The following is a 24,922-nucleotide window of genomic DNA, read 5'->3' on the forward strand; positions in this document are numbered from 1 at the left end:
AGCAATCTTACCACTCAGAGATTTGAGTGAATGTCTTACCTATATATTTTTTCCTTCACAGGTATATATATATATCACATTACAAAATTGGATTTATACCTTGTATACAATTTTCTATGGTTTAAAAAATTACTTACATGATGTCAGGATCTTATTTGATTGTGAGTTTTAGAGCAAGACCAATAAATGCTACAGAGCCTTTGTTCTTTGGTGACTATGTAACTGGTTTTGTTGGCCTATAGTGTGTGCTATGTATCTATACATATACAGTCTAGCTGGCCCATAGCAAAATATGGTAGTGTCACTCTAGCAGGTGGAATGGAAATACGGTTACGGTATAATTTATTATTGTTTGCTGTGCTTACATACGTATGGAAGTTGGAGAAAAGGGGATTTCAGTAATCTATACCTGGCATTGGTGGTGTCCCTCAGTTGATCCAGATATGGCTGTGAAACAGCTGATCATGTTTTTATCAATGTGCAATTTGATGTGTTACCTGGTCTTGTTTCTTCATTCAGGAAGAATGTCATATTTTGGTGTCAAGCACGGTGCCTGGCACACAGTGGGCTCATAGTAAGTGTTGAAAGAATGCATTACCTTTGGAAATGCTGCCATTTGCAACAACATGGATGAACCTTCAGGGTGTTATGCGAAGTGAAGCAAATCAGACAAAGACAGATACTGTAGGATATCACTTATAAGTGGAATCTGCAAAAGTCGAACTCATAGAAACAGAGTAGAATGATGGTTACCAGGGGCTGCATGGTGTTAGACAAAGGGTACAAATTTCCAGTTAAAAGATGAACAAATTCTGAGGATCTAATGTATAGTATGGTGACCCTAGTTAATAATGCTGTATATATACTTGAAAGTTGCCAAGAAAGCAGGTCTTAAATGTTCTCACCACAAAAAAAGAAATAGTAATTATGTGATGTGATGGAGGTGTTAGCTAACACTATGGTGGTAATCATTTTGCAATATGTAAGTGCATCTAATCAACACGTTGTACACTTTACAATCGTGCTTTGTTGTATGTCAATTATATGTCCATAAACCTGGAAAAATAAAAGAATGAATTACCTTCCCAAACCACAAGCATTCAGAAACAATTTTCATATGTGTATTTAAAACCAATTTTCTGTACAACTAGGCAAGACAGATTTTAATCAAAATGTTTCCGTACAATGGCATATGACAATTATATTGCAATAAAAGTTGATTTGATCAAAAAATCTTTCTGATAACTTCTTCGGAAGTCAGTTACATTCCATTTCAGGAACATCATTTTCATCAAAAATGTCTTTGCAAAAAGTTCACATATATTGTTTAGATACTTGTACTATATATTAGTCACCTCTTAAAAAGATATTTTAATGTTTTTTTCATTTTCTGGAGATACATGCTATGCATTTTAAAGCAGTAATATACTTGAATTTTGGTCTCATGGTCAAATCCAAAACATAAGTGATCCTTTAGTTATATTATAGGTCAAAAATGAAGCAATTATGTGTGAAGTTGCTGGAAATTAAATCACTTCAAATGCATCATGTTAAATATGGTTATTTGAGGAATATTTTTGCTGTGGTATATTAAGAGAATGATTCTCCTATAAGCACAGTGCCTGCCATATTGTAGACATTAAGTACACGAGTAAACAATCATTACCAAAACATGAAAAAAAATCTTTTGAAAACATTGATAAATATGTGTATATACTTTGGGTTAGTTTTTTTTAATAACAAGCACTGGTTTTTAAAAACAATTATGCATATTCAACCACATATGTATTGTTTGTTTTGTTTTTTAATTCAGCCAGGGCAGTGAAGGAGATTGCAGTTCTGAGTTTTGTTTACATCAGGCACTAATCTATATGTTGCTATTCATTCACTGTCTTGTTAATACAGAGGTTTTTCTGACCTTCTCAATTTTAAAATACTTTCCCAGTTTAGAGTAAATTAATCCAAAGGAAGGGAATTTTTTTTTTTTACCTACCACTTACAGAATCACTTTCAGTTTAAGATTACATTTGTGCTGTTCACTATCTGCATGTGACTACCTAAATTTAAATTAATTCTAATGAAATGAACTTAGAAATACAGTTCCTCAGTCACACCAGCCCCATTCCAGGTGTTCAACAACCACGTGTGAGTAATGACTACTAAATTGAACGGTAGTTCAGAGATAAAACATTTCCACAATTACAGGGAATCCTATTGAATGGGCTAGAGGATGATCTCAATGGTTTAAGTAATGCATACTAATGGAAGCATGTGACATTTTTAAAAATAAATTAATTTTTTATTGGTGTTCAATTTACCAACATACAGAATAACACCCAGTGCTCATCCCGTCAAGTGCCCCCCTTAGTGCCCGGCATGTGACATTTTTTGTAAGTTCATCTGGAAATATGTACCTTTGGGCTCTGAAGAATACTGTTGCTATATGAGGGAAGGGCAATTTCTGAGAACCATCTTTTCTTCAGAATTTGAGGATTGATTGTGGTGATGAGTACTGGGAATCTGGGCAATAAAATTATCTGGAGATATTGCCTTGCCAATTGTTACCTATTATAGGACAATGTGTAGTCTTCTCAAAAAAAATCTCACAGTAGATTTGGAGGTGACCATCCTTATTCTGAGGTGATGTTGTTGAGCTTCTACAGACCTCAAATTATTTATGTATTTGCATGTCTTCTATTTTAAAAAAAAAACTGTTCAAAATGCTGATATCACATTTATATTCCCCAATCCTTGATTTTCATTTGTCCTCATTATGTGCTCCAAATGGCTTCCTGCCATGTGGACAGGGTGAGCAGAGATTGTGTCTGACTTGTTCATTATTGCTTCCTCCATGTTTAGCACTGTAGGTGGCACAAAACAGGTGTTCAATGGGTATTTGTTGATAGACACCACAGCCTCTTCCATGGCTTGCCTTGTAGAGCTGTGCTTACTTTGCCTTCTAATGTTTTTGCAGAGAGCAGCCTTTGAGGGGCATTTTGTAGGGGGGGGCAGGGTGCTTACTTTGTCATAAGCTCCCACCATTACACTAATCCCATAACAGACGCTGGGACCCAAACTAGAAGACAAAAATGATAGCCGAATAATACCTCCAAAATCTCTGTTTTTAGGGGAAAGTTTCGGGGACTTCAATGGCCACCAAATCACTATTCTGTCCTTTTTATTTTGTACACTTTAAAGGCATTTGGAAATCATCATTTAAGCATAGTCAAAGGTGTGACTAACTTAGGAAAAACAAGATGGGCTCTGTGAGGTCTGGAGAGAGCCACTTAGCCTTCCCCAATAAAGTTTCCATTGGAAAGAGTAGCTATTTTCCATAGGGTCAGTTTTGTTTTTTGGAAAGGCATAAATAATGGGAACCAGGAAAGCCTGGAGACAACATTGAGAAGAGGGGAAACTGCATGGAGTTAGAAGGTGCTGCTTTGATGCCTATCCTAAATCACTAATCTCAATTTATCACAGCATCAGTTGCTATATAAGCAGCCAACCTCTGGCAGAGAAACAGCTGGACCAGGTGGCCTGGCTGTGACAGACTACTTGGCTATTGAATATGGAAAACCAGGGGTCTCAGTACAATGGTTTGCTTTTTCTTCTAATTTTTCAAAATGTTTGTCAATTTCATTACTTATGTTTGCCTGTAGTTAAGTAAGGAAAATAAAATTAAAGTCTTTGGGTGTGCAGAATTGGGAAGGGGGCAAGGATTCGTCTTCCTGTACATTTCCTCTGATCTTTTCATGATCTCTGTACTTTCATTCTACTCCTTGTCTGTAACCCTGAAAGAAGCCAGAACTCTCACTCAGATTCCCCTGCAGCATAGAGAACATCTATTAAACTTGACCTTTTTTTTTCTAATACCTATCTGATGGTCTTATGTTCCATCCTGGAGAACTTCTATACTCTCTGACTTTGCAATGGGTAATAACCAGTTAATAAGATGAGCCAGTGTCTCTAGAGTGTTACCCAAAGTATTGTTCCCTATAACAGCCCTTTGAAAGATGCTTGTATAGCACTGAGAATTTCAAGTACAGTGGTAGGCTGGGTTTTGGAGTGGGAGACTCTTTGGCATTCCCCCAAATCATAGGGGCAGCTCATCATTTCAGAAGGTCAACAATTCTCAGGCTTCGTAGTTTCAGGACTCTTTTACACTCTTAAAACTTGAGGGAGATTTATACTCTTAAAACTTGAGGGAGATTTCTGGTCTAGATAAAAGGGCATAGAGCTGCTTGTCCTTGCTTCTTTCTGCTAGGCACAAGTATTAAACTCTCCCTGGAAGTAATGTAAAAGACAATCCAGGGAGAGTTCTGAAAGACTATAAGAAGAAAGCAGTGGTTTGGGTGCTGGGAATAACACAGTGGCAAGGTGTCTTATTTCTTTCCATCAAAGTGAAGAAGGGTAGACAGTTCTGGGATTTCCAGATCTCAACCTAGTAACAGAGGGCAGCCTTGGGAGGCTTATTCTTCCACCAGATCTAATGAGAGTCCCTCTTACATCAAGTGAGCCCAACACCACTGAATGAATCATAAGAAGCCACACCGACAAGAGTAGACAAAGGAAGCATTCTTTTTCTCACTGGGCCTGAGACTCCTCACTTTCATCTAGAGATACTGAGGGGGGCAGAGGGTACAACAGACAAAAGGAATGAAGTCACAGCAAATGCTCAGTTCTGGAAGACTCTTTGTGTGAGTCTGAGACTTCAACCTGCCCACCACTCCCCAGACACAGGGCTACAGTAGGAGTGTCCCACCATAGCGATTCCCCCACTGAGAGGCACCCAGCAACCTGGCCTGGAGAGACACTTCCAATCGCTCAGGCTATAGAATCAAAGACAAACACAGAAGCCCCAGTGACAGTGGTTAACCCAGATAGACCAAAACAACACTGTAGAAACTCTGGACATTAAATTAGCATTAGAAACCCAGTCCACAAAAGTAGGCTGTGTGTAAAATATGAAACAAAATAAAAGAGACTGTCTGCTAAAATGAGATTTTTAAAAAAGATTTTATTTATTTATTCATGAGAGACACAGAGAGAGGCAGAAACATAGGCAGAGGGAGAAGCAGGGTCCCTGTGGGGAGAATGATGCAGGACTCAGTCCCAGGACTCCAGAATCATGCCCTGAGCCAAAGGCAGACACTCAACCACTGAGCCACCCAGACATCCCTAAAATGACAGATTTAAATAGAGGGGATTCCTAACATGATAGACAAAATGCCTATGGGTTTGGACAAATGCATAATGACATGCATCTGCCATTATATTATCATGTAGAATATATTCACTGCTCAGTGCTCCACCTATTCATGCCTTCCCCTCCACCAACCCTTTGAATCCAATGATATTTACATTGTCTCCATAGCTTTGCCTTTTCCAGAATATCAGAATTGAAATCATATAGTATATAGACTTTCCAGATTGGCTTTTTTCACTTAGTGATATGTATTTAATGTCCTTCTATATCTTTTCATAGCTTAACAGCTCTTCTTTTTAGCATTGTTTGTGTCTTTTTTTTTAAATTAATTTTTATTGGTGTTCAATTTACCAACATACAGAAAAACACCCAGTGCTCATCCCGTCAAGTGTCCACCTCAGTGCCCGTCACCCATTCCCCTCCAACACCCGCCCTCCTCCCCTTCCACCACCCCTAGTGCTACCACAGTTTGTGTTTTTATTTATTTTTAAAGTATTTTTTAAAAGATTTATTTATTTTAAAGGGGAGAGAGAAAGAGCAAGAGAGTGTGAGGGTGGGGAGGGGGAGAGGAGAGAGAGAGAGGGAGACAGAGAGAGACAGAGAGAGAGAGAGACAGAGAGAGAGAGAGAGAGAGAGAAAATCCTCGAACAGACTCCCTATTGAGTGGGGAGTCCAACGTGCCATGGGACTCCATTCCAGGACCCTGAGATTATAACCTGAGCTGAAATCAGGACACTCAACTGACTGAGCCCTCCAGGAACCCATATATACCACAGGTTATTAATCCATTCACCTACTGAAGGACATCTTGGTTTCTTCCAAGTTTGGGCAATTATAAATAAGGCTGTTGTAAACATTCATGTGCAGATTTATGTGTGGATATAAATTTTCAAATTTTCTAGTAAATATCAAGGAGCATAACTGCTGGGCACTATGGTAAGAGTGTGTTTATTTTGTAAATAAACATCAAACTGTCTTCCAAAGTGCCTGTACCATTTTGCATTCCCACCATTAATGAATGAGAGTTTCTGTTGCTCCACATCCTCACTAGCATTTGGTATTGTCAGTGTTCTGGATTTTGGCCATTCTAATAGATGTGTAGTAGTATCTCATTGTTTTAATTTGTATCACCTTAATGATAAATGATGTGAAGCATCTTTTCATATGCTTATTTGCCATCTGTATATCATCTTTGGTGAGAAGTATTTTAAGGTCTTTAATCCATTTTTTTAAAGATTTTATTTATTTATCCATGAGAGACACAGAGAGAGGCAGAGACATAGGCAGAGGGAGAAGCAGGCTCCTCGCAGGGAGCCTGATGCGGGACTCAATCCTGGATCCTGGGATCACGACCTGAGCCAAAGGCAGGTGCCCAACTGCTGAGCAGGCGTCCATTTAATCCATTTTTAATGTGGTTGTTTGTTTACTTATTCATGAGTTTTATGAGTTATTTGTGTATTTTGGATAGGAAACCATTATCAGATATGTCTTCTGCATATAGTTTTTTTAGTCTGTGGCTTTAGTCTTCTCATTCTCTTGATAGCGTCCTTGCAGAGCAAAATATTTTAGTTTTATTAAAGCCCAGCTTATCAATTATTTCTTTTATGGATTGTGCCTTTAGTGTTGTATCTTTAAAAATCATTATTATACTTAAGGTCATCTAGATTTTCTCCTATGTTATATTCTAGAAGTTTTATAGTTTGCTTTTTTCATTTAGATCTGTTAGATACATTTTGAGGTAATTTTTGTGAAGGGTGTAAGTTCTGTGGCAAGATTCTTTTTTTTCTACATAAGCGTCCAGTTGTTTCAGCACCATTTGTTGAAGAGATTATCTTTGCTCCATTGTATTGCTTTTGCTCTGTTGTCAAAGATCAGTTGACTATTTTTTGTGGGTCTGTTTTAGGGCTCTTTATTGTGTTTCATGGATCTATTTGTCTATTTTTTTCACCAATACTATACAGTCTTATTACTATAGCTTTATAGGAAGTCTTGAAGTACTGTCAGTCCTCCAAATTTGTTCTTCAATATTGTGTTGGCTATTCTGGGTCTCTTTCTTCTCCATACAAACTTTAGAATTTCTTTGTCAATATCCACAAAATAACTTCCTGAGATTTTGACTGTAACATTGACTCCATAGAGCAAGTTGGGAAGAGCTGACATCTTGAAAATATTGAGTCTTCCTATTCTATTGAGACACAGACTATGTCTCCATTTATTTATTTTTATTTCTTTCATCAGAGTTTTCTGGTTTTCTTCATATAGCCCTTGTACAGATTTTTCCAGATTTATACTCAAGCATTTCATTTGGGGGGGGGGTGTTGCTAATGTAAATGGTTTTGTATTTTTAATTTCAAATTCCACTTGTTCATGGCCAGTATATAGGAAAGCAACTAACTTTTGTGCTTTAACCTTGTATCCTGAAAACTTTCTTTAATCACTATTAGTTCCATAAGGTTTATTTTTGGATTTTCTACATAGGCAATCATGTAATCTGTCTACTTTTTGTATCTTATTGCATTAGCTAGAACTTCAGAATGAGATTGAAAAGGAGTGATGAGAGGGAATATCCTTGTCTGACTCCTGATCTTAGTAAGAACGCTTCTAGTTTCTCACCATTAAGGATGGTGTTAGCTGCAGGTTTTTTGTAAGTGTTCTTGATCGAATTGTATTCCTAGTTTAAGGTTTTTATAACAAATGGACGTTGGGCTTTGGAAAATTCTTTTTCTGAATATACTGATATGATCATGTGATTTTTAAAAACATGTCCATGTGATAGATTGCATTAATTCATTTTCAAATTTTGAGTCAGCCTTGCCTAAGATAAATCCTACTTGGCCATGGTATGGAATTCTTTTTATGCATTGTTGGATTTGATTTACTAATATTTTATCAAGGGTTTTTGTGTGTTCATTAGAGATATTGGTCTATAGTTTTCTTTTCCTGTAATGTCTTTGGTTTTAGTATTAGGGTGATATTGACATCATAGGATGAATTAGGAAATACTCCCTTTATTCTATCTTCTGAAAGAGATTGTAGATACTTGGTTAAATTTCTTCCTTGAATGTATGGTAGAATTCACCAGTGGCCCCAGGCTTGGAACCTCTTTTTTTGAAGGTTATTAATTATTGATTCAATTTCTTTAGTACATATAGAGTATATATAAGCCTGTCAAAATTGTCTACTTCTTGTGTGAGTTTTAACAGGTTGTGTTTTTCAAGGAATTGGTCCATTTTATTGAGGTTAACAAATTTGTAGGCCGAGAGTTGTTCCTAGTATTTTTTTTCTTTTAAATATATTTTTTTATTGAAGTTCGATTTGCCAACATATAGTATGACACCCAGTGCTCATCCTTTCAAGTGCCTTCCTCAGTGCCCGTCACTCAGTCACCCCATCCCCCTGCCCACCTCCCCTACATAGCCAAACTGTGGAAGGAGCCTTGATGTCCATCGACAACTGAGTGGATAGAGAAGATGTGGTTTATATATACAATGGAATGTTACTCAGCTATCAGAAAGGACGAATACCCATCATTTGCTTCAATGTGGATGGAACTGGAGGGTATTATGCCTAGTATTCTTTTATTATCCTTTTAATATCCATGGTATCTAAAGTTATGGCCCTCTTTTCATTTCTGATACTAGCAATTTGTGTTCACTTTATTTTTTTCTTAGTTAGCTAACTTAGAGTCTTATCAATTTTACCTATCTTTTTCAATAACCAGTTTTGGTTTCATTGGTTTTCTGTATTGATTTCTTGTTTTCAATTTCAGTGATTTTTGCTCTAATTTTCAATATTTCTTTTCTTCTGCTTTGGATTTATTCTTTTTTCCTAGTTTCCTAAGGTGAGAACTTACATGATTGATTTTAGATCGTTCTTGTTTTGTAATATATGCACTCGTGCTGAAATTTCCCTCTAAGTGCTGCTTTTGTTGCATATCACAAATTTTTACAAGTTGTATTTTCATTTTCATTAGTTAAAAGTATTTTAAATTTCCTCTTGAGATTTCTTTGATTCATGTGTTATTTAGAAGTGTGTTGTTTAGTCTCCATGTATTTTGGGACTTCCCAGTAGTCTTATTGTTAATTTATTTCTGTTTTAATTCCATTGTGGTCTGGGAGCAGACATTGTGTGATTTCTCTTCTTTTAAATGTGTTAAGATTTGTTTAAGGCCATAATGTGGTCTATCGTGGTGAGTATTCGTAGTGTTTTTAAAGATTTATTTGATAATTTAAGAGATGGGAGGTGGGACAGAAGGAGAAAGAGATAGACAGAATTTTTCAGCAGACTCCACGCTGAGCAAGGGCCCTGACATGGGGCTCAATCCCATGACCCTGAGATCATGACCTGAGACAAAACCAAGAATCAGATGCTTAACTGGCTGTACCACGCAGGCATTCCCATAATGTTTTAAAATACATCTTTTGTATAAAGTATTCCACCCAGCAATAGCAGAATGCATTTATTTCCTCAAGCACCTGCAGAATATACCAAGATAGAGTATATGCTTGGCCATAAAAAAACCCTCCACAAATGTAAAAGAATTAAAATCATGCAGAATCTGTTCTCTGAGCACAATGGAATCAAACTTTTAGAAATCAAGAACAGAAAGGCAACAAGAAAATCTCTAAACACTTTGGAATTGTACAACAGATTTCTAAATAATCTTTGGACCAAAAAGGAAATCTCAAAGGAAATTTAAAGAATATACATAGAACTGAATTAAAATGAAAATATAACATATGGAAATATATAACATGCAACTAAAACAGTGCTAAAACAGAAAATTATAACACTAAATGCTTCCATTTGCAATTAAGAAAAGTATCAAGTCAATAATTGAAGTTTCTACATCAAGGAACTGGAAGAAGAGTAAAATAAACCCAAAACAAAGAGAAGAAAGGAAATAATAAGAACTTAAATCAATGAAATTGAAATAGGAAAATCATTACATGAAATAAAAATCTGGTTCCTTGAAAAAAACGGATATATAATTTTGACAAATCTCTAGCAAGATTGGTAAAAATAAAAAGAGATAAGACACAGATCACCAATATCAGAAATGAAATATGTGGTATCAGCACAGATCCTGCAGTCATTAAAAATATAATAAAGAAATGTTGTGCACACTTTACATTCATCTATTTGATAACTTAGAAGAAATGGACTGATTCCCCCAAAACAACAAACTACTAAAGCTCACCTGATATAAAATAGATAATCTGAAGATACCATAACCCTTAAAGAAATTGAATTTACAATTTAAAAAGCTCCTGAAAAAGAAATACCCAGGCCTAGATGCTTGTACTGGATAATTCTACCAAACATTAGAAAAAAATAATTAACAATAATTTTACACAGTCTCTTCCAAAACATAGAAGAGGAGTGAAGGCTTTCAACTCATTTTATGAGGCTAGTATTACCTTGATACTAAAACCAAAGACAGTACAGAAATAGACAACTATAGACCAAATTCTTTCATGAACCTAGATTCAAAAACTCTCAACAAAACACTAGGAAATTGAATTCTACTATGTTTTAAAGGAATTCTACACAATGACTAAATGGGATTTATTTCAGGTATGCAAGGCTGGTTCAACATTCAAAGTCATTCAGTGTAATCTATCATATCAACAAGCTTAAGGAAAAAAAGCAAATGATTATATCAATTGATGGAGAAAGGGCATCTGACAAAATCCAGTACTCATTCATGATAAAGACTCTCAGCAAATTAAGCAATAGATGTGTTCCTTTCCAAGAGCTGCTGTCAGAAATTGCCAGAAACCACGTGGGTTAAAACAAGAGAAGTTTATTCTCTCACAGTTCTGGAGGCCCAAAGCCTGAAGGTAAAGCTTTGGCAATATTGATTTTCTTTAGAAGCTCTGAAGTAGAATCTGTGCCATGGCTTTCTGCTACTTGGCTGCTAGAAATGTTTGGTGTTCCTTTGCTTGTATGTACATTGCTCCAGTGTTTGATTTTACCTTCATATGGCCTTTCTCCTTGTGTATCTTTGTCAAATTTCCCTCTCCTTTCTCTTATGGGGACAACAGTCATTGGATTTAAAGCCCACTCTAAATCCAGAATCATCTCATCTCAAGATCCTTAGCTTAATTATATTGCAAAGAACGTATTTCCAAATAAGGTCACATTCACAGATACCAGGAATTAGAACTTTTACATACCTTTTGGTGGGACACAATTCAACCCATGACAAAGGAGAATTACCTCAACGTGATAAGAAGCATCTACAAATAACCTACAGTTAACATATCCTGTATTATGTCATGTACATGTTGTACATGTAAAGTTCTGGAAGTTATAGCCATTGCAATAAGGTAATAAAAGAAACAAAAAGCATATAAATTGGAAAGGAAGAAATAAAACTGTCTCTGTCCAAGAAGAGACTGGAATCTAGATTACATAGAGAACTCTCAAAATTTAACAGTTGAAAATTAAATAATCCAGTTAGAAAATGGTCTAAAGATATGAACAGACCTTTCACCAAGGAACACATACAAGTGACAAATTTTCACATAAAAAGTTGTTTAGCGTCATAAAATTGCACCAGAGAAAGACAAATTAAAATCACAATGATATATTACTATATACTTATTATGGCTAAAGTAGAGAATTAGTGACAATACCAAAGACTGAGGAGGATGTGGAGACACTAGACCACTCATATCGTATGGGTGGGAATGTATATTGATATAACCACTCTGGAAAACAATGTGGCTGGTTTTTGGCTTGTCTTTTTTTGATAGGCTCTGTGCCCAGCATGGAGTCCAATGCAGGGCTTGAACCTACCAGCCTGAGATCAAGACCTGAGCTGATATCAAGAGTCAGACACTCAACCGACTGAGCCACCCAGGCGCCCCTGTTTTTGTTCTTTAGTAAAACTAAACATGGAACTACCATCTGACCCAACAGTTGCACTCTTGGAAATTTATCCCAGTGAAATCGAAATTTATATTCACTGAAAAATCTGTACCTCGGAGTTTTATTCAATTGCCAAGTCTTGGAAATGACCCAAATGTTCCTAAATGGGTCAATTGTTACGCAGATTGAATGCTACTAAGCAACAAATGGCAATGAGTTACAGATACAACAATTTGGGTATGGTGCTAGGTAATTATGAGTGAAAAAAAGTCCATCCCAAAAGGTTATAAAAGACAAAATTTTAGCAATGAAGGAAAGATTAGTGGCTACCCATGCTTAGAATCAGGGATGGGGTTGCAGAAGGAAGGTAAGTGATTATAAAAGGGCAACATTAGGGATCTTTGTGGTAATGAAACCATCCAGTATTTTTATTGCAATGGCAGATACACACACTTACATGTGATAAAAGTGTATAAAACTAAATGCATATGCACACTTGAGTACAAGTAGAACTGGAGAAATAAAAATAATATGGGTCGATTGTATCAATATGAATGTCCTAATTGTGATATATTATAGTACAGTTTTATAAAATGTTACCATTATGAGGGGCTGGGTAAAGTGTACATGGGATATCTGTGATTACTTCTAAGAATTGTATGGAAATCTACTATTATCTCAGTAAAATTTTAATTAAAAATTACTGAGGAACCCCAAAGAATCTTTGCTATGTCAGTTATTTCTATCTATATTTACTGAATTAGAAATTAAAACTAAAAATTATTTAAACAAAAATACATAAGCACACATTACATAGCTGCCAAAGAAATGCTGTCATAAGATAAAAACAGGGAGGCAAACCATAAGAGACTCTTAATTCTAGGAAACAAACTGAGGGTTGCTGGAGGGGAGGTTGGTGGAGGCATGGGCTGGATGGGTGATGGGCATTAAGGAGGGCTCTTGTTGTAATAAGAACTAGGTGTTGTATGTAAGTGATGAATCACTAAATTCTACTCCTGAAACCAATATTACACTACATGTTAACTAACTGGAATTTAAACAAAAACTTGGAAGGAAAAAAAATAAAACTGAAAGTTCCATATACAAGAAATCTGTTAGTCCTGGGCAAACTGGATTGCTTTCCATGCTCATGGACCTGTTTGGGTCCCTGGACAACATTTTAAGAACCTCTGTTTTTTGGGGGTTTTTAAAAAAGATTTTATTTATTTATTCATGAGAAACACAGAGAGGAGAGAGAGAGAGAGGTAGAGACACAGGCAGAGGGAGAAACAGGCTCCATGCAGGGAGCCAGACAGGAGATTTGATCCCGTGTCTCCAGGATCATGCCCTGGCCTGAAGGCGGCACTAAACCGCTGAGCCACCTGGGCTGCCCAAGAACCTCTGTTTAAGGCCATGCTTATACAGAATAATTCCTAGTTCGGTGTTATTATCTCACCATCACATAGGATTTTAGTTTCATTACATTGTCATTTGTGAGAAACTCCCTAACCCCACGCCAATTGCTTGCTCAGCATTCTTCCTCCTCCTCCTCACCTTGGATTCCTCAAATAAGATGTCCTTGAAAATGCTTTGTAATGAAAGATTGTTTTCAGAATGTGAGAGTGTACCATTTTTGTTCTGATGATTACTTTTTCAGGTCAAGTTAGTATGGTGCAGGTGACCATCCCAAACAGCATTGTGAACGTGACTATTGGATCTGATGTCACACTTGTCTGCACCTACACCAGCACTGTGGCCTCCCGAGACAAGCTCTCCATCCAGTGGTCATTCTTTCACAAGAAGGACTTACCACCAACTTCCGTAAGGACTTTTTTTCTTCAACTATTCCCCTATGGTAGTTCTGACATAAACTGTTGGGGACAGTGTGTGCAGGAGTGGTAAGCCAGTGACAACGGCAGAACCTCAGGTACAAAGAGTTTCAAGATAGTTGTTTAGAGAAGACCATCATGTATGTGACATGGCCTTTGTCTTCTCTTCATATTCAGTGATAGCCTATTATCTCAAATGTGAGTAGGTCAACATCAAGTATATCATGTTTTCTAGAGTAGATAGCCATAGTCCTTCTCCTAGGTGAAATGAACAGGAGTTCTGGAAGGGCTCTCCCTCCCTTCCTCCAAGCCCCCCTATTATTTCCAGAAGACTCCAGTTCAAATACACGTCCCATTTGATCTGCAGATCCCTGTCAAATGTAGTATCTGGGATCTGCCAAGTGATTGGCGAGTGAGCTAGCTCATTGTGCCTGACTGAGTCCTGATGGAATGAGACTCCCAGATGGGTGGAGAAGGGGCAAGGTGGTGATGAACCCTGGGAAATGAAGGACAACAAGAAGCTAGAGGGTAGAGGATGGGACAAGTAGGCTGGGGTGAGGGGTAAAAGATTGCTAGAAGAGGGTTGGTAAAAGCCAAAGGAGAATGATTCTACCTGTAAGCCATCTATTCTCAGGTTTTCTTCATCTGGCCTTAAAGATGTTCCCTTTTTAAATTAGCCCAAGATCTAATTTATTGTATACTCAAAAGTGTGTGTGTATGAGAGAGAGAGAACACACTTGGGTGCAAGAGTCTGCATGAGTGTGCAACACGTCTGCCAATATATATCCCCCCCTTGAGGGAAAAGAAAGGCCTATAGCTTTCATCAATTTTTCAAAAGGATGTATTGATCCAAAACAAGAAATTCAGGGGAATTCGGCAAGATGGTGGAAGAGTAGGGTCCCCAAATCACCTGTCCCCACCAAATTACCTAGATAACTTTCAAATCATCCTGAAAATCTACAAATTCGGCCTGAGATTTAAAGAGAGAACAGCTGGAATGCTACAGTGAGAAGAGTTCACGCTTCTATCAAGGTAGGAAGACAGGGAAAAAAGAAATAAAGAAATAAAAGGCCTCCAAGGGGGAGGGGCCCCACGAGGAGCCGGGCTAAGGCCAGGGCGAGTGCCCCCAGGAAAGGAGAGCTCCCTCCCGGAGAAGCAGGAGCTTCACCAATCTTCCCGGGCAGAAAGGCACTCACAGGGAGTTAGAGCAGGACCCCAGGAGGGGCGGGGATGCCCTCAGGCTCCCAGGGACACTAACAGACACCTGCTCCCCAGGGAGAGTGCGCCCAGCTCTCTAAAGGGCTGCAGCGCGCGCACGGCTGGACCCGGGAGCAGCTCGGAGGGGCTGGGGCGGAGGCTCCACAGAGAGAGGCCTGCCGGGCTGGGAGCCGAATCCAACAGTGCAGGCCCGGGAGCACTGGGCACCAGGACACAGCCCAGGATCCGGCCTCCCCCCGGGACAGGCAGAGGCCAGGAGGGCCCAGGACAGCAAGGACGCTCCTGCCCCGAGCTGAGCATCCAGGGCCCTGCAGGCTGAGAGCTCAGGAGTTACTGCGGGAGCTGAATCCAGGGCTCCAGAGCTGGCGGCCGCCACTGTGGTTGTTCCTCCTGGGGCCTCACGGGGTAGACAACCCCCAATGAACCCTGCACCAGGCAGGGGGCAGAGCAGCTCCCCCAGGTGCTAACACCTGAAAATCAGCACAACAGGACCCTCCCCAGAAGACCAGCTAGACAGACAAGTTCCAGGGGAAATCAAGGGACTTAAAGTATACAGAATCACAAGATACTACCCCGTGTTTTTTTTTCTTTTTGATTTCTGTTTGCTTCTCCCACCCTTTTTCCCCCTTTCTTTCCTTTTCTTTCTCTTTTTCTTCTTTTTCTCTTTTTTTCTTCCTTTTTTCTTTTTTCCTTTTCTCTTATCTTTCCTTCTTTCTCTCCTCTCTTTTTCTCCTTTTCCCAATACAACTTGTTTTTGGCCACTCTGCACTGAGCAAAATGACGAGAAGGAAAACCTCACCTCAAAAGAAAGAATGAGAGTCCTCTCTCCCACAGAGTTACAAAATATGGATTACAATTCAATGTCAGAAAGCCAATTCATAAACACTATTATAAAGCTACTAGTGCCTCTAGAAAAAAGCATAAAGGACTCAAGAGACTTCATGACTGCAGAATTTAGATCTAATCAGGCAGAAATTAAAAATCAATTGAATGAGATGCAATCCAAACTAGAAGTCCTAACGACGAGGGTTAATGATGTGGAAGAATGAGTGAGTGACATAGAAGACAAGATGATGGCAAACAGGGAAACTGAGGAAAAAAGAGACAGGCAATTAAAAGACCATGAGGATTGATTAAGGGAAATAAATGACAGCCTGAGGAAGAAAAACATTCGTTTAATTGGGGTTCCCCAGGACGCGGAAAGGGCCAGAGGGCCAGAATATGTATTGAACAGATCATAGCTGAAAACTTTCCCAATCTGGGAAGGGAAACAGGCATTCGGATCCAGGAAATAGAGAGATCCCCCCCTAAAATCAATAAAAACCGTTCAACACCTCGACATTTAATAGTTAAGCTTGCAAATTCCAAAGATAAAGAGAAGATCCTTAAAGCAGCAAGAGACAAGAAATCCCTGACTTTTATGGGGAGGAGTATTAGGGTAACAGCAGACCTCTCCACAGAGACCTGGCAGGCCAGAAAGGGATGGCAGGATATATTCAGGGTCCTAAATGAGAAGAACATGCAACCAAGAATACCTTATCCAGGGATCCCTGGGTGGCGCAGCGGTTTGGCGCCTGCCTTTGGCCCGGGGCGCGATCCTGGAGACCCGGGATCGAATCCCACATCGGGCTCCCGGTGCATGGAGCCTGCTTCTCCCTCCGCCTGTGTCTCTGCCTCTCTCTCTCTCTGTGACTATCATAAAAAAAAAAAAAAAAGAATACCTTATCCAGCAAGGCTCTCATTCAGAATGGAAGGAGAGATAAAGAGCTTCCAAGACAGGCAGGAATGGAAAGAATATGTGACCTCCAAACCAGCTCTGCAAGAAATTTTAAGGGGGAACTCTTAAAATTCCCCTTTAAGAAGAAGTCCAGTGGAACAATCCACAAAAACAAGGACTGAATAGATATCATGATGACCCTAAACTCATATCTTTCAATAGTGACTCTGAACGTGAATGGGCTTAATGACCCCATCAAAAGGCGTAGGGTTTCAGACTGGATAAACAAGCAGGACCCATCTATTTTCTGTCTACAAGAGACTCATTTTAGAGAGAAGGACACGTACAGCCTGAAAATAAAAGGTTGGAGAACCATTTACCATTCAAATGGTCCTCAAAAGAAAGCAGGGGTAGCCATCCTTATATCAGATAAACTAAAATTTACCCCGAAGACTGTAGTGAGAGATGAAGAGGGACACTATATCATACTTAAAGGATCTATCCAACAAGAGGACTTAACAATCCTCAATATATATGCCCCGAATGTGGGAGTTGCCAAATATATCAATTAATAACCAAAGTTAAGACATACTTAGTTAATAATACACTTATACTTGGTGACTTCAATCTGGTGCTTTCTACACACGATAGGTCTTCTAAGCACAACATCTCCAAAGAAACGAGAGCTTTAAATGATACACTGGACCAGATGGATTTCACAGATATCTACAGAACTTTACATCCAAACTCAACTGAATACACATTCTTCTCAAGTGCACATGGAACTTTCTCCAGAATAGACCACATACTGGGTCACAAATCGGGTCTGAACCGATACCAAAAGATTGGGACCATCCCCTGCATATTCTCAGACCATAATGCCTTGAAATTAGAACAAAATCACAACAAGAAGTTTGGAAGGACCACAAACACGTGGAGGTTAAGGACCATCCTGCTAAAAGATGAAAGGGTCAACCAGGAAATTAAGGAAGAATTTGAAAAATTCATGGAAACTAATGAGAATGAAAATACAACCATTCAAAATCTTTGGGATGCAGCAAAATCAGTCCTGAGGGGGAAATACATCTCAATACAAGCATCCATTCAAAAACTGGAAAGAACTCAAATACAAAAACTAACCTTACACCTAAAGGAGCTAGAGAAAAAACAGCAAATAGATCCTACACCCAGCAGAAGAAGAGAGTTAATAAAGATTCAAGCAGAACTTAACGAAATCGAGACCAGAAGAACTGTGGAACAGATCAACAGAACCAGGAGTTGGTTCTTTGAAAGAATTAATAAGATAGATAAACCATTAGCCAGCCTTATTAAAAAGAAGAGAGAGAAGACTCTAATAAAATCATGAATGAGAAAGGAGAGATCACTACCAACACCAAGGAAATACAAACGATTTTAAAAACATATTATGAACAGCTCTACGCTCATAAATTAGGCAATCTAGAAGAAATGGACGCATTTCTGGAAAGCCACAAACTACCAAAACTGGAACAGGAAGAAATAGAAAACCTGAACAGGCCAATAACCAGGGAGGAAATTGAAGCAGTCATCAAAAACCTCCCAAGACACAAGAGTCCAGGGCCAGATGGCTTCCCAGGGGAATTCTATCAAACGTTTAAAGAAGAAACCATACCTATTCTACTAAAGCTCTTTGGAAAGATAGAAAGAGATGGAGTACTTCCAAATTCATTCTATGAGGCCAGCATCACCTTAATTCGAAAAGCAGACAAAGATCCCACGAAAAAGGAGAATTACAGACCAATATCCCTGATGAACATGGATGCAAAAATTCTCAACAAGATACTAGCCAATAGGATCCAACAACACATTAAGAAAATTATTCACCATGACCAAGTAGGATTTATCCCCGGGACACAAGGCTGGTTCAACACTCGTAAAACCATCAATGTGATTCATCATATCAGCAAGCGAAAAACCAAGAACCATATGATCTTCTCATTAGATGCAGAGAAAGCATTTGACAAAATACAGCATCCATTCCTGATCAAAACTCTTCAGAGTGTAGGGCTAGAGGGAACATTCCTCAGCATCCTAAAAGCCATCTACGCAAAGCCCACAGCAAATATCATTCTTAATGGGGAAGCACTGGGAGCCTTTCCCCTAAGATCAGGAGCAAGACAGGGATGTCCACTCTCACCAGTGCTATTCAACATAGTACTGGAAGTCCTAGCCTCAGCAATCAGACAACAAAAAGACATTAAAGGCATTCAAATTGGCAAAGAAGAAGTCAAACTCTCCCTCTTCTCCGATGACAAGATACTCTACATAGAAAACCCAAAAGCCTCCACCCCAAGATTGCTTGAACTCATACAGCAATTTGGCAGCGTGGCAGGATACAAAATCAATGCCCAGAAGTCAGTGGCATTTCTATACACCAACAACCAACAATGAGACTGAAGAAAGAGAAATTAAGGAGTCAATCCCATTTACAATTGCACCCAAAAGCATCAGATACCTAGGAATAAACCTAAACAAAGAGGTAAAGGATCTATACTCTAAAAACTATAGAACACTTCTGAATGAAATTGAGGAAGACACAAAGAGATGGAAAAATATTCCATGCTCATGGATTGGCAGAATTAATATTGTGAAAATGTCAATGTTACCCAGGGCAATTTATACATTTAATGCAATCCCTATCCAGATACCATGGACTTTATTCAGAGAGTTGGAACAGATTATTTTAAGATTTGTGTGGAATCAGAAAAGAACCTGAATAGCTAGGGGAATTTTTAAAAAGAAAACCATATCTGGGGGCATCACAATGCCAGATTTCAGGTTGTACTACAAAGCTGTGGTCATCAGGACAGTGTGGTACTGGCACAAAAACAGACACATAGATCAATGGAACAGAATAGAGAATCCAGAAGTGGACCCTCAACTTTATGGTCAACTAATATTTGATAAAGGAGGAAAGACTATCCACAGGAAGAAAGACAGCCACTTCAATAAATGGTGCTGGGAAAATTGGACATCCACATGCAGAAGAATGAAACTAGACCACTCACTTTCACCATACACAAAGATAAACTCAAAATGGATGAGAGATCTACATGTGAGACAAGATTCCATCAAAATCCTAGAGGAGAACACAGGCAACACCCTTTTTGAACTTGGCCACAGTAACTTCTTGCAAGATTCATCCACGAAGGCAAAAGAAACAAAAGTAAAAATGAACTATTGGGACTTCATCAAGATAAGAAGCTTTTGCACAGCAAAGGATACAGTCAACAAAACTAAAAGACAACCTACAGAATGGGAGAAGATATTTGCAAATGCCATATCAGATAAAGGGCTAGTTTCCAAGATCTATAAAGAACTTAGTAAACTCAACACCCAAGAAACAAACAATCTAATCATGAAATGGGCAAGAGACATGAACAGAAATCTCAGAGGAAGACATGGACATGGCCAATACGCACATGAGAAAATGCTCTGCATCACTTGCCATCAGGGAAATACAAATCAAAACCACAATGAGATACGACCTCACACCAGTGAGAATGGGGAAAATTAACAAGGCAGGAAACCACAAATGTTGGAGAGGATGCAGAGAAAAGGGAACCCTCTTACACTGCTGGTGGGAATGTGAACTGGTGCAGCCACTCTGGAAAACCGTGTGGAGGTTCCTCAAAGAGTTAAAAAATAGACCTTCCCTACGACTCAGCAACTGCACTGTTGGGGATTTACCCCAAAGATACAGATGCAATGAAACGCTGGGACACCTGCACCCCGATATTTCTAGCAGCAATGTCCACAATAGCCAAACTGTGGAAGGAGCCTCGGTGTCCATCGAAAGATGAATGGATAAAGAAGATGTGGTCTATGTATACAATGGAATATTACTCAGCCATTAAAAATGACAAAAACCCACCATTTGCTTCAACATGGATGGAACTGAAGGGTATTATGCTGAGTGAAATGAGTCAGTCGGAGAAGAACAAACATTATATGTTCTCATACATTTGGGGAATATAAATAATAGTGAAAGGGAATAGAAGGGAAGGGAGAAGAAATGGGTAGGAAATATCAGAAAGGGAGACAGAACATAAAGACTCCTAACTCTGGGAAACAAACTAGGGGTGGTAGAAGGGGAAGAGTGTGGGGCGTGGGGGTGAATGGGTGATGGGCACTGAGGAGGGCACTTGACAGGATGAGCACAGGGTGTTATTCTGTATGTTGGCAAATTGAACACCAATAAAAAATAAATTTATTATAAAAAAAAACAAAACAAGTTCAGAGAAGAAACAAGTCAGTATGGTTTAGAATAGTTGGAATGTTGTTGAATTGGCGTTTTGATTAGTAGAACAATGGAGAGCGAGTTGAGTGGGCTAGAGGAGGTTTGACAGACAGAGGGTAGAGAAGAAGGAAGGTGCTAGCTTGGAGGAGCCACACCTTGGCCAGTGTCATTTCAGGCATGTCTGGTCCTTTGGAGGCGCTAGGTCCTCTCTTTACTAGAGATCCTGAACACTTTTGTAGCAGGAAACACCGTTCAAGGGGTGATTTCATTAGGGCCACCCTCTCGTCAGTGTTTGACATTTTTGCTCAGCATTGGTTACCTCAGACAGGTGTCTGAATCACTCTGTGCTTCTCTTCAACACATGGTGGAACACTGACACTCTTCTACATATCTCATGGGGAATCACCTGACACACTGCATGTGAAAACACTTGGGAAAAATATAAAGACCTATAAGTTTTCTCCCTTGTCAATACCATTATCATCTTAATCATCATCAGCAGCAGCAGCAGCAGCGACAGTGACTTTACCACTTTTTGTCACCTAGATGCCCTGACCAGATTGCAGATTGCAATCAACCAAGAAATCATCCCTTTGCAGGTTGCTCTCTTAGATTGTGGATGGCAGTAATCACATGAACTTTCTTCCTTTTTAAAATTCAGTTTCCCTAATAGTCTTCTCAGTGCATTCTTGGTCTGTAGGCTTGAAGTCCTTCCCATTTTGACATTGGTGGCTGAAATTAGAGAGGCCTTGCCAATATATTTTGAGCTATCTTTTATGCATGGTACTCAAATCCAGATGTTTTCAACTGCCAGGAAGTGAGGCCAGGCCAATCTGAGTTCAAAAATACAAACTGCTCTTTATGCCTCCTCTGACACTGGAATTTACAAGCCCATCCCTTGGTTGAACCATGTAGGTATGATTTGAAGGATGCAGGGCAGAAGGATCTCATGACCAGCAATGAGGTTTTTCTAGACCTGGAGATACACAGAAGGTATAGGTGATTGAATGGAATATGGCTTGAGCTCAGGACGTCTGTTAGAGGCATTTCAGAAATAAGCTTTATTAACAAATGTGTATTCATTGAGTAGCTTATTTACTTGCCACTTGCCTCATTCTTCATAATGTCAGGTACAGGCAGGGCAAGTAATTTAAGATATCTAGGCTTTTGGGATGTCCAGATCAAAGGTGCTCCTTTGCACTGAGCCACTGATTCAGTGAGAACATGCTTCTTGATCTTAGAACATTTTAGATGCTTCTCCAAGTGCTTGAGATTTTTGTTATGCCTGTGCCTCAGCTGTGTAGAAGATAGGGTAGAGGGGGTCTAGCTCTTGGCTTAGAGACAGTGAAAGCTACCTCCAAAAAGTCACAGTTTCTCTTCTTTCTCTCTTTCCATCTTACTTCGGCTTACCCCATCAAGATCCCTATTTCAACCATCCTTAGGTCCAACCTACCTCTAGAGAACTGGAGTCCCTCTCCTTTTTCCCTGTACGCTGCAGGCATGTGCCTCTCTCTGCTTTTCCAGATGAGTAATTTTGGAGAACCAGCGGGAAGCTCCTGATGGATTTTGATTCTACTCTTTGTTCAGCTACTTACTTGCTGACTGGATGACCTTAGAAAAAATCAGTTGACCTTTCTCATCTGTGTAATGGGGCTGCTTACATACCTCAGAGGTTAACTGTGAAGATTAAATGAGATGATGCTTGTAAAGCACTGGAAAGTCTTCCACATAGTAACCACTCAATGAATGTGAGCTATTATTAGTAGTATCATTACTTACAGAATGGGGATTTTGCAAAATCCCTATCGCATCCATACCCCCTGCATCATGAGTGCTAGGGAATCCAGCCCAACAAAAGACATTTAGTATAGCTGAACAGCTGGGACAGAGTTTGGGTGGGGGGAATCCTGGCCCAGGATTAGTTTCCTGCTTCACTGCCTGCCAGGTTCCTGTGGCTGAAGGGAGGGGTCAGACTTCTCTGCCTGCTCCTATCCTTGAACAGAGAGCCTGCTCAACAAAGAAGTTTGGAGACATCTTCAGTTGAAATGGTATTTTTCAAAATGGGATTTGGCCTCTATTTCAAATTTGTTTCTTCTTTGAGTACTTCCATGCATTCATGATTTTGTAGAGCGTGTTGTATGCTAATCTAGGGATGGCTGGTGAATATTTTGGAGATGATAAAAAGAGACTGCTGTGCTGTTAGACGATTCTGTGATTTATGGGAGTAAGATGTTGCCAGACTGATCACTGAGTGATTCAATTCAGCTCCTGGGTTGATGTGGCAGTATATCATGTAGTAATCAGCTCTCAGATCCACCCATTTCTGCTCAAACACAGCACAGCCCGTGCCTCAATACTGAGGGTATGGAGGAAAAGGCAGTCAGTCAGTGTCTAAATATGGCGCATGCAAGAGACGCTCGGGGAAGATGTAGCTGGACCTCTCAGGTAAGAACACCTATTGGTGTACTACTGGACCCCTTCACTGTTTGGAATATCTAGGGCAAAGGCACCAACCTTTAGGAGTGGGATGGGATGGTCCATGTTTGGTAACAGTCCAGATCAGTACAGGCTCCCGGCAAAACTGAGACAGTCTTGAGTTTGCCTTCTCATGCCCATGTCTGGAATTCTTTTCAGCTTCCTTAAAAAGGCTCAGGGGCTTATTGCTGCCTTCAGCAGGGCAGAGGCCTACTCTTGCTATAAGCTCATATTCTCCTCCTACCCCAAAAGGAGCGGTTGACTCCAAGGCATAGTGTTTCTCAATCCCCGGGGCGGGGGGGGGGGGGTGTTATCGCTTATTGACTATCTCCTCCAAGGGGTTCCTTTGGTGAATGGGGACTGCATAAGTACTTCATAAGTCTTCTGCCCAGGAGGGCCAATATAGTTATTAGTGTGGTCCTTCTCTTACTGAAGCCCTCCTTTTGGAAGACAAGGACAACTTCAGATGATCAGTCCCTTAACTGGGACTCTCAGCTGAAGACTCTAGGCTCTGGAACAGGCACACTAGCATGGAAGTTTTGGGTGGTTTGGTGCCCCTCTGATGACACCAATTTTCTCCTTTTCCACCCAGCCAATAACTGGTAGAACTAAAGAGACCTCACCTCCCCATGAACAGAATAGGCATTGATCCTACTTAGCATGGGTCTTGCAGACCATACTTACTCTTCTAGGACATCTATAGTGGATGAAACCCTTTGCTATTTTCAACACCCCAGCATACTCTTAATGTGGACAGCTTTCTTCCAGAACCTAATGTCTTCATATTCTCTGGCTGTTCAGATTCTCCACACCTAGCCCATCCTCTTCAGATAGCATTATATCAAATGCTTTCCAAATGTTGGCAGGGTGGGGGTGTATTATCTCCTCACATGCATTTGAAAATTAGGGGGATGTTGGTGTAATGGTTACAAATGAGAGTCACTACTGGCAGTTAGTAGGTGGTGACTAGAGATGCTAGACATCTTTCAATACGTAGGATGAGCCCACAGAAGAAAGCACGGCCTACCCAAAATAGCAGTGTCACTGGTATTGAGAAACACTCCTAAGTTCTTCCCTTCCCACCACCCCTCCTATCAAAGTTCATCTATTCTATATCCCATGGCCTCAGGTGTCTATTCTTGCTAAACCAGTTAAATCAATCTAATGCTAAGGTGCTAGGGACTGGTAATAGTTGATTTTGCTCTCTTCCAAAGGAAAAAAAAATTAAACATAGACTTTTTCCATAACTTTGTTCAAAAGAAGCAGTTCAACTGGCAGGGATCTCAGGCAAGTGGCAGGCTGGGAAGGGAGTGGTTTAAAGG

At 39.6% G+C, this 24,922-nt stretch overlaps 1 protein-coding gene across 6 annotated transcripts in view; it reads left to right on the forward strand.

Annotated features, from left to right (window-relative positions):
• VSIG1 (V-set and immunoglobulin domain containing 1) overlaps positions 1 to 24,922 on the forward strand; it is a 146,981-nt gene that overhangs the window by 104,874 nt on the left and 17,185 nt on the right. For 2 of the 6 annotated variants that reach the window (XM_041740996.1, XM_041740997.1), the window contains one exon: positions 13,740 to 13,903. In XM_041740996.1, the coding sequence (XP_041596930.1) occupies positions 13,740 to 13,903 (164 nt within the window). Of the gene's footprint in view, positions 1 to 10,783; positions 11,050 to 13,739; positions 13,904 to 24,922 lie in introns of those variants that run through there. The other 4 variants (XM_041740998.1, XM_041740988.1, XM_041740991.1 and 1 more) reach the window with 4 other exon arrangements.

This window comes from Vulpes lagopus, chromosome X, assembly GCF_018345385.1.
Source record: "Vulpes lagopus strain Blue_001 chromosome X, ASM1834538v1, whole genome shotgun sequence".
NCBI classification, from domain to species: Eukaryota; Metazoa; Chordata; class Mammalia; order Carnivora; family Canidae; genus Vulpes; species Vulpes lagopus.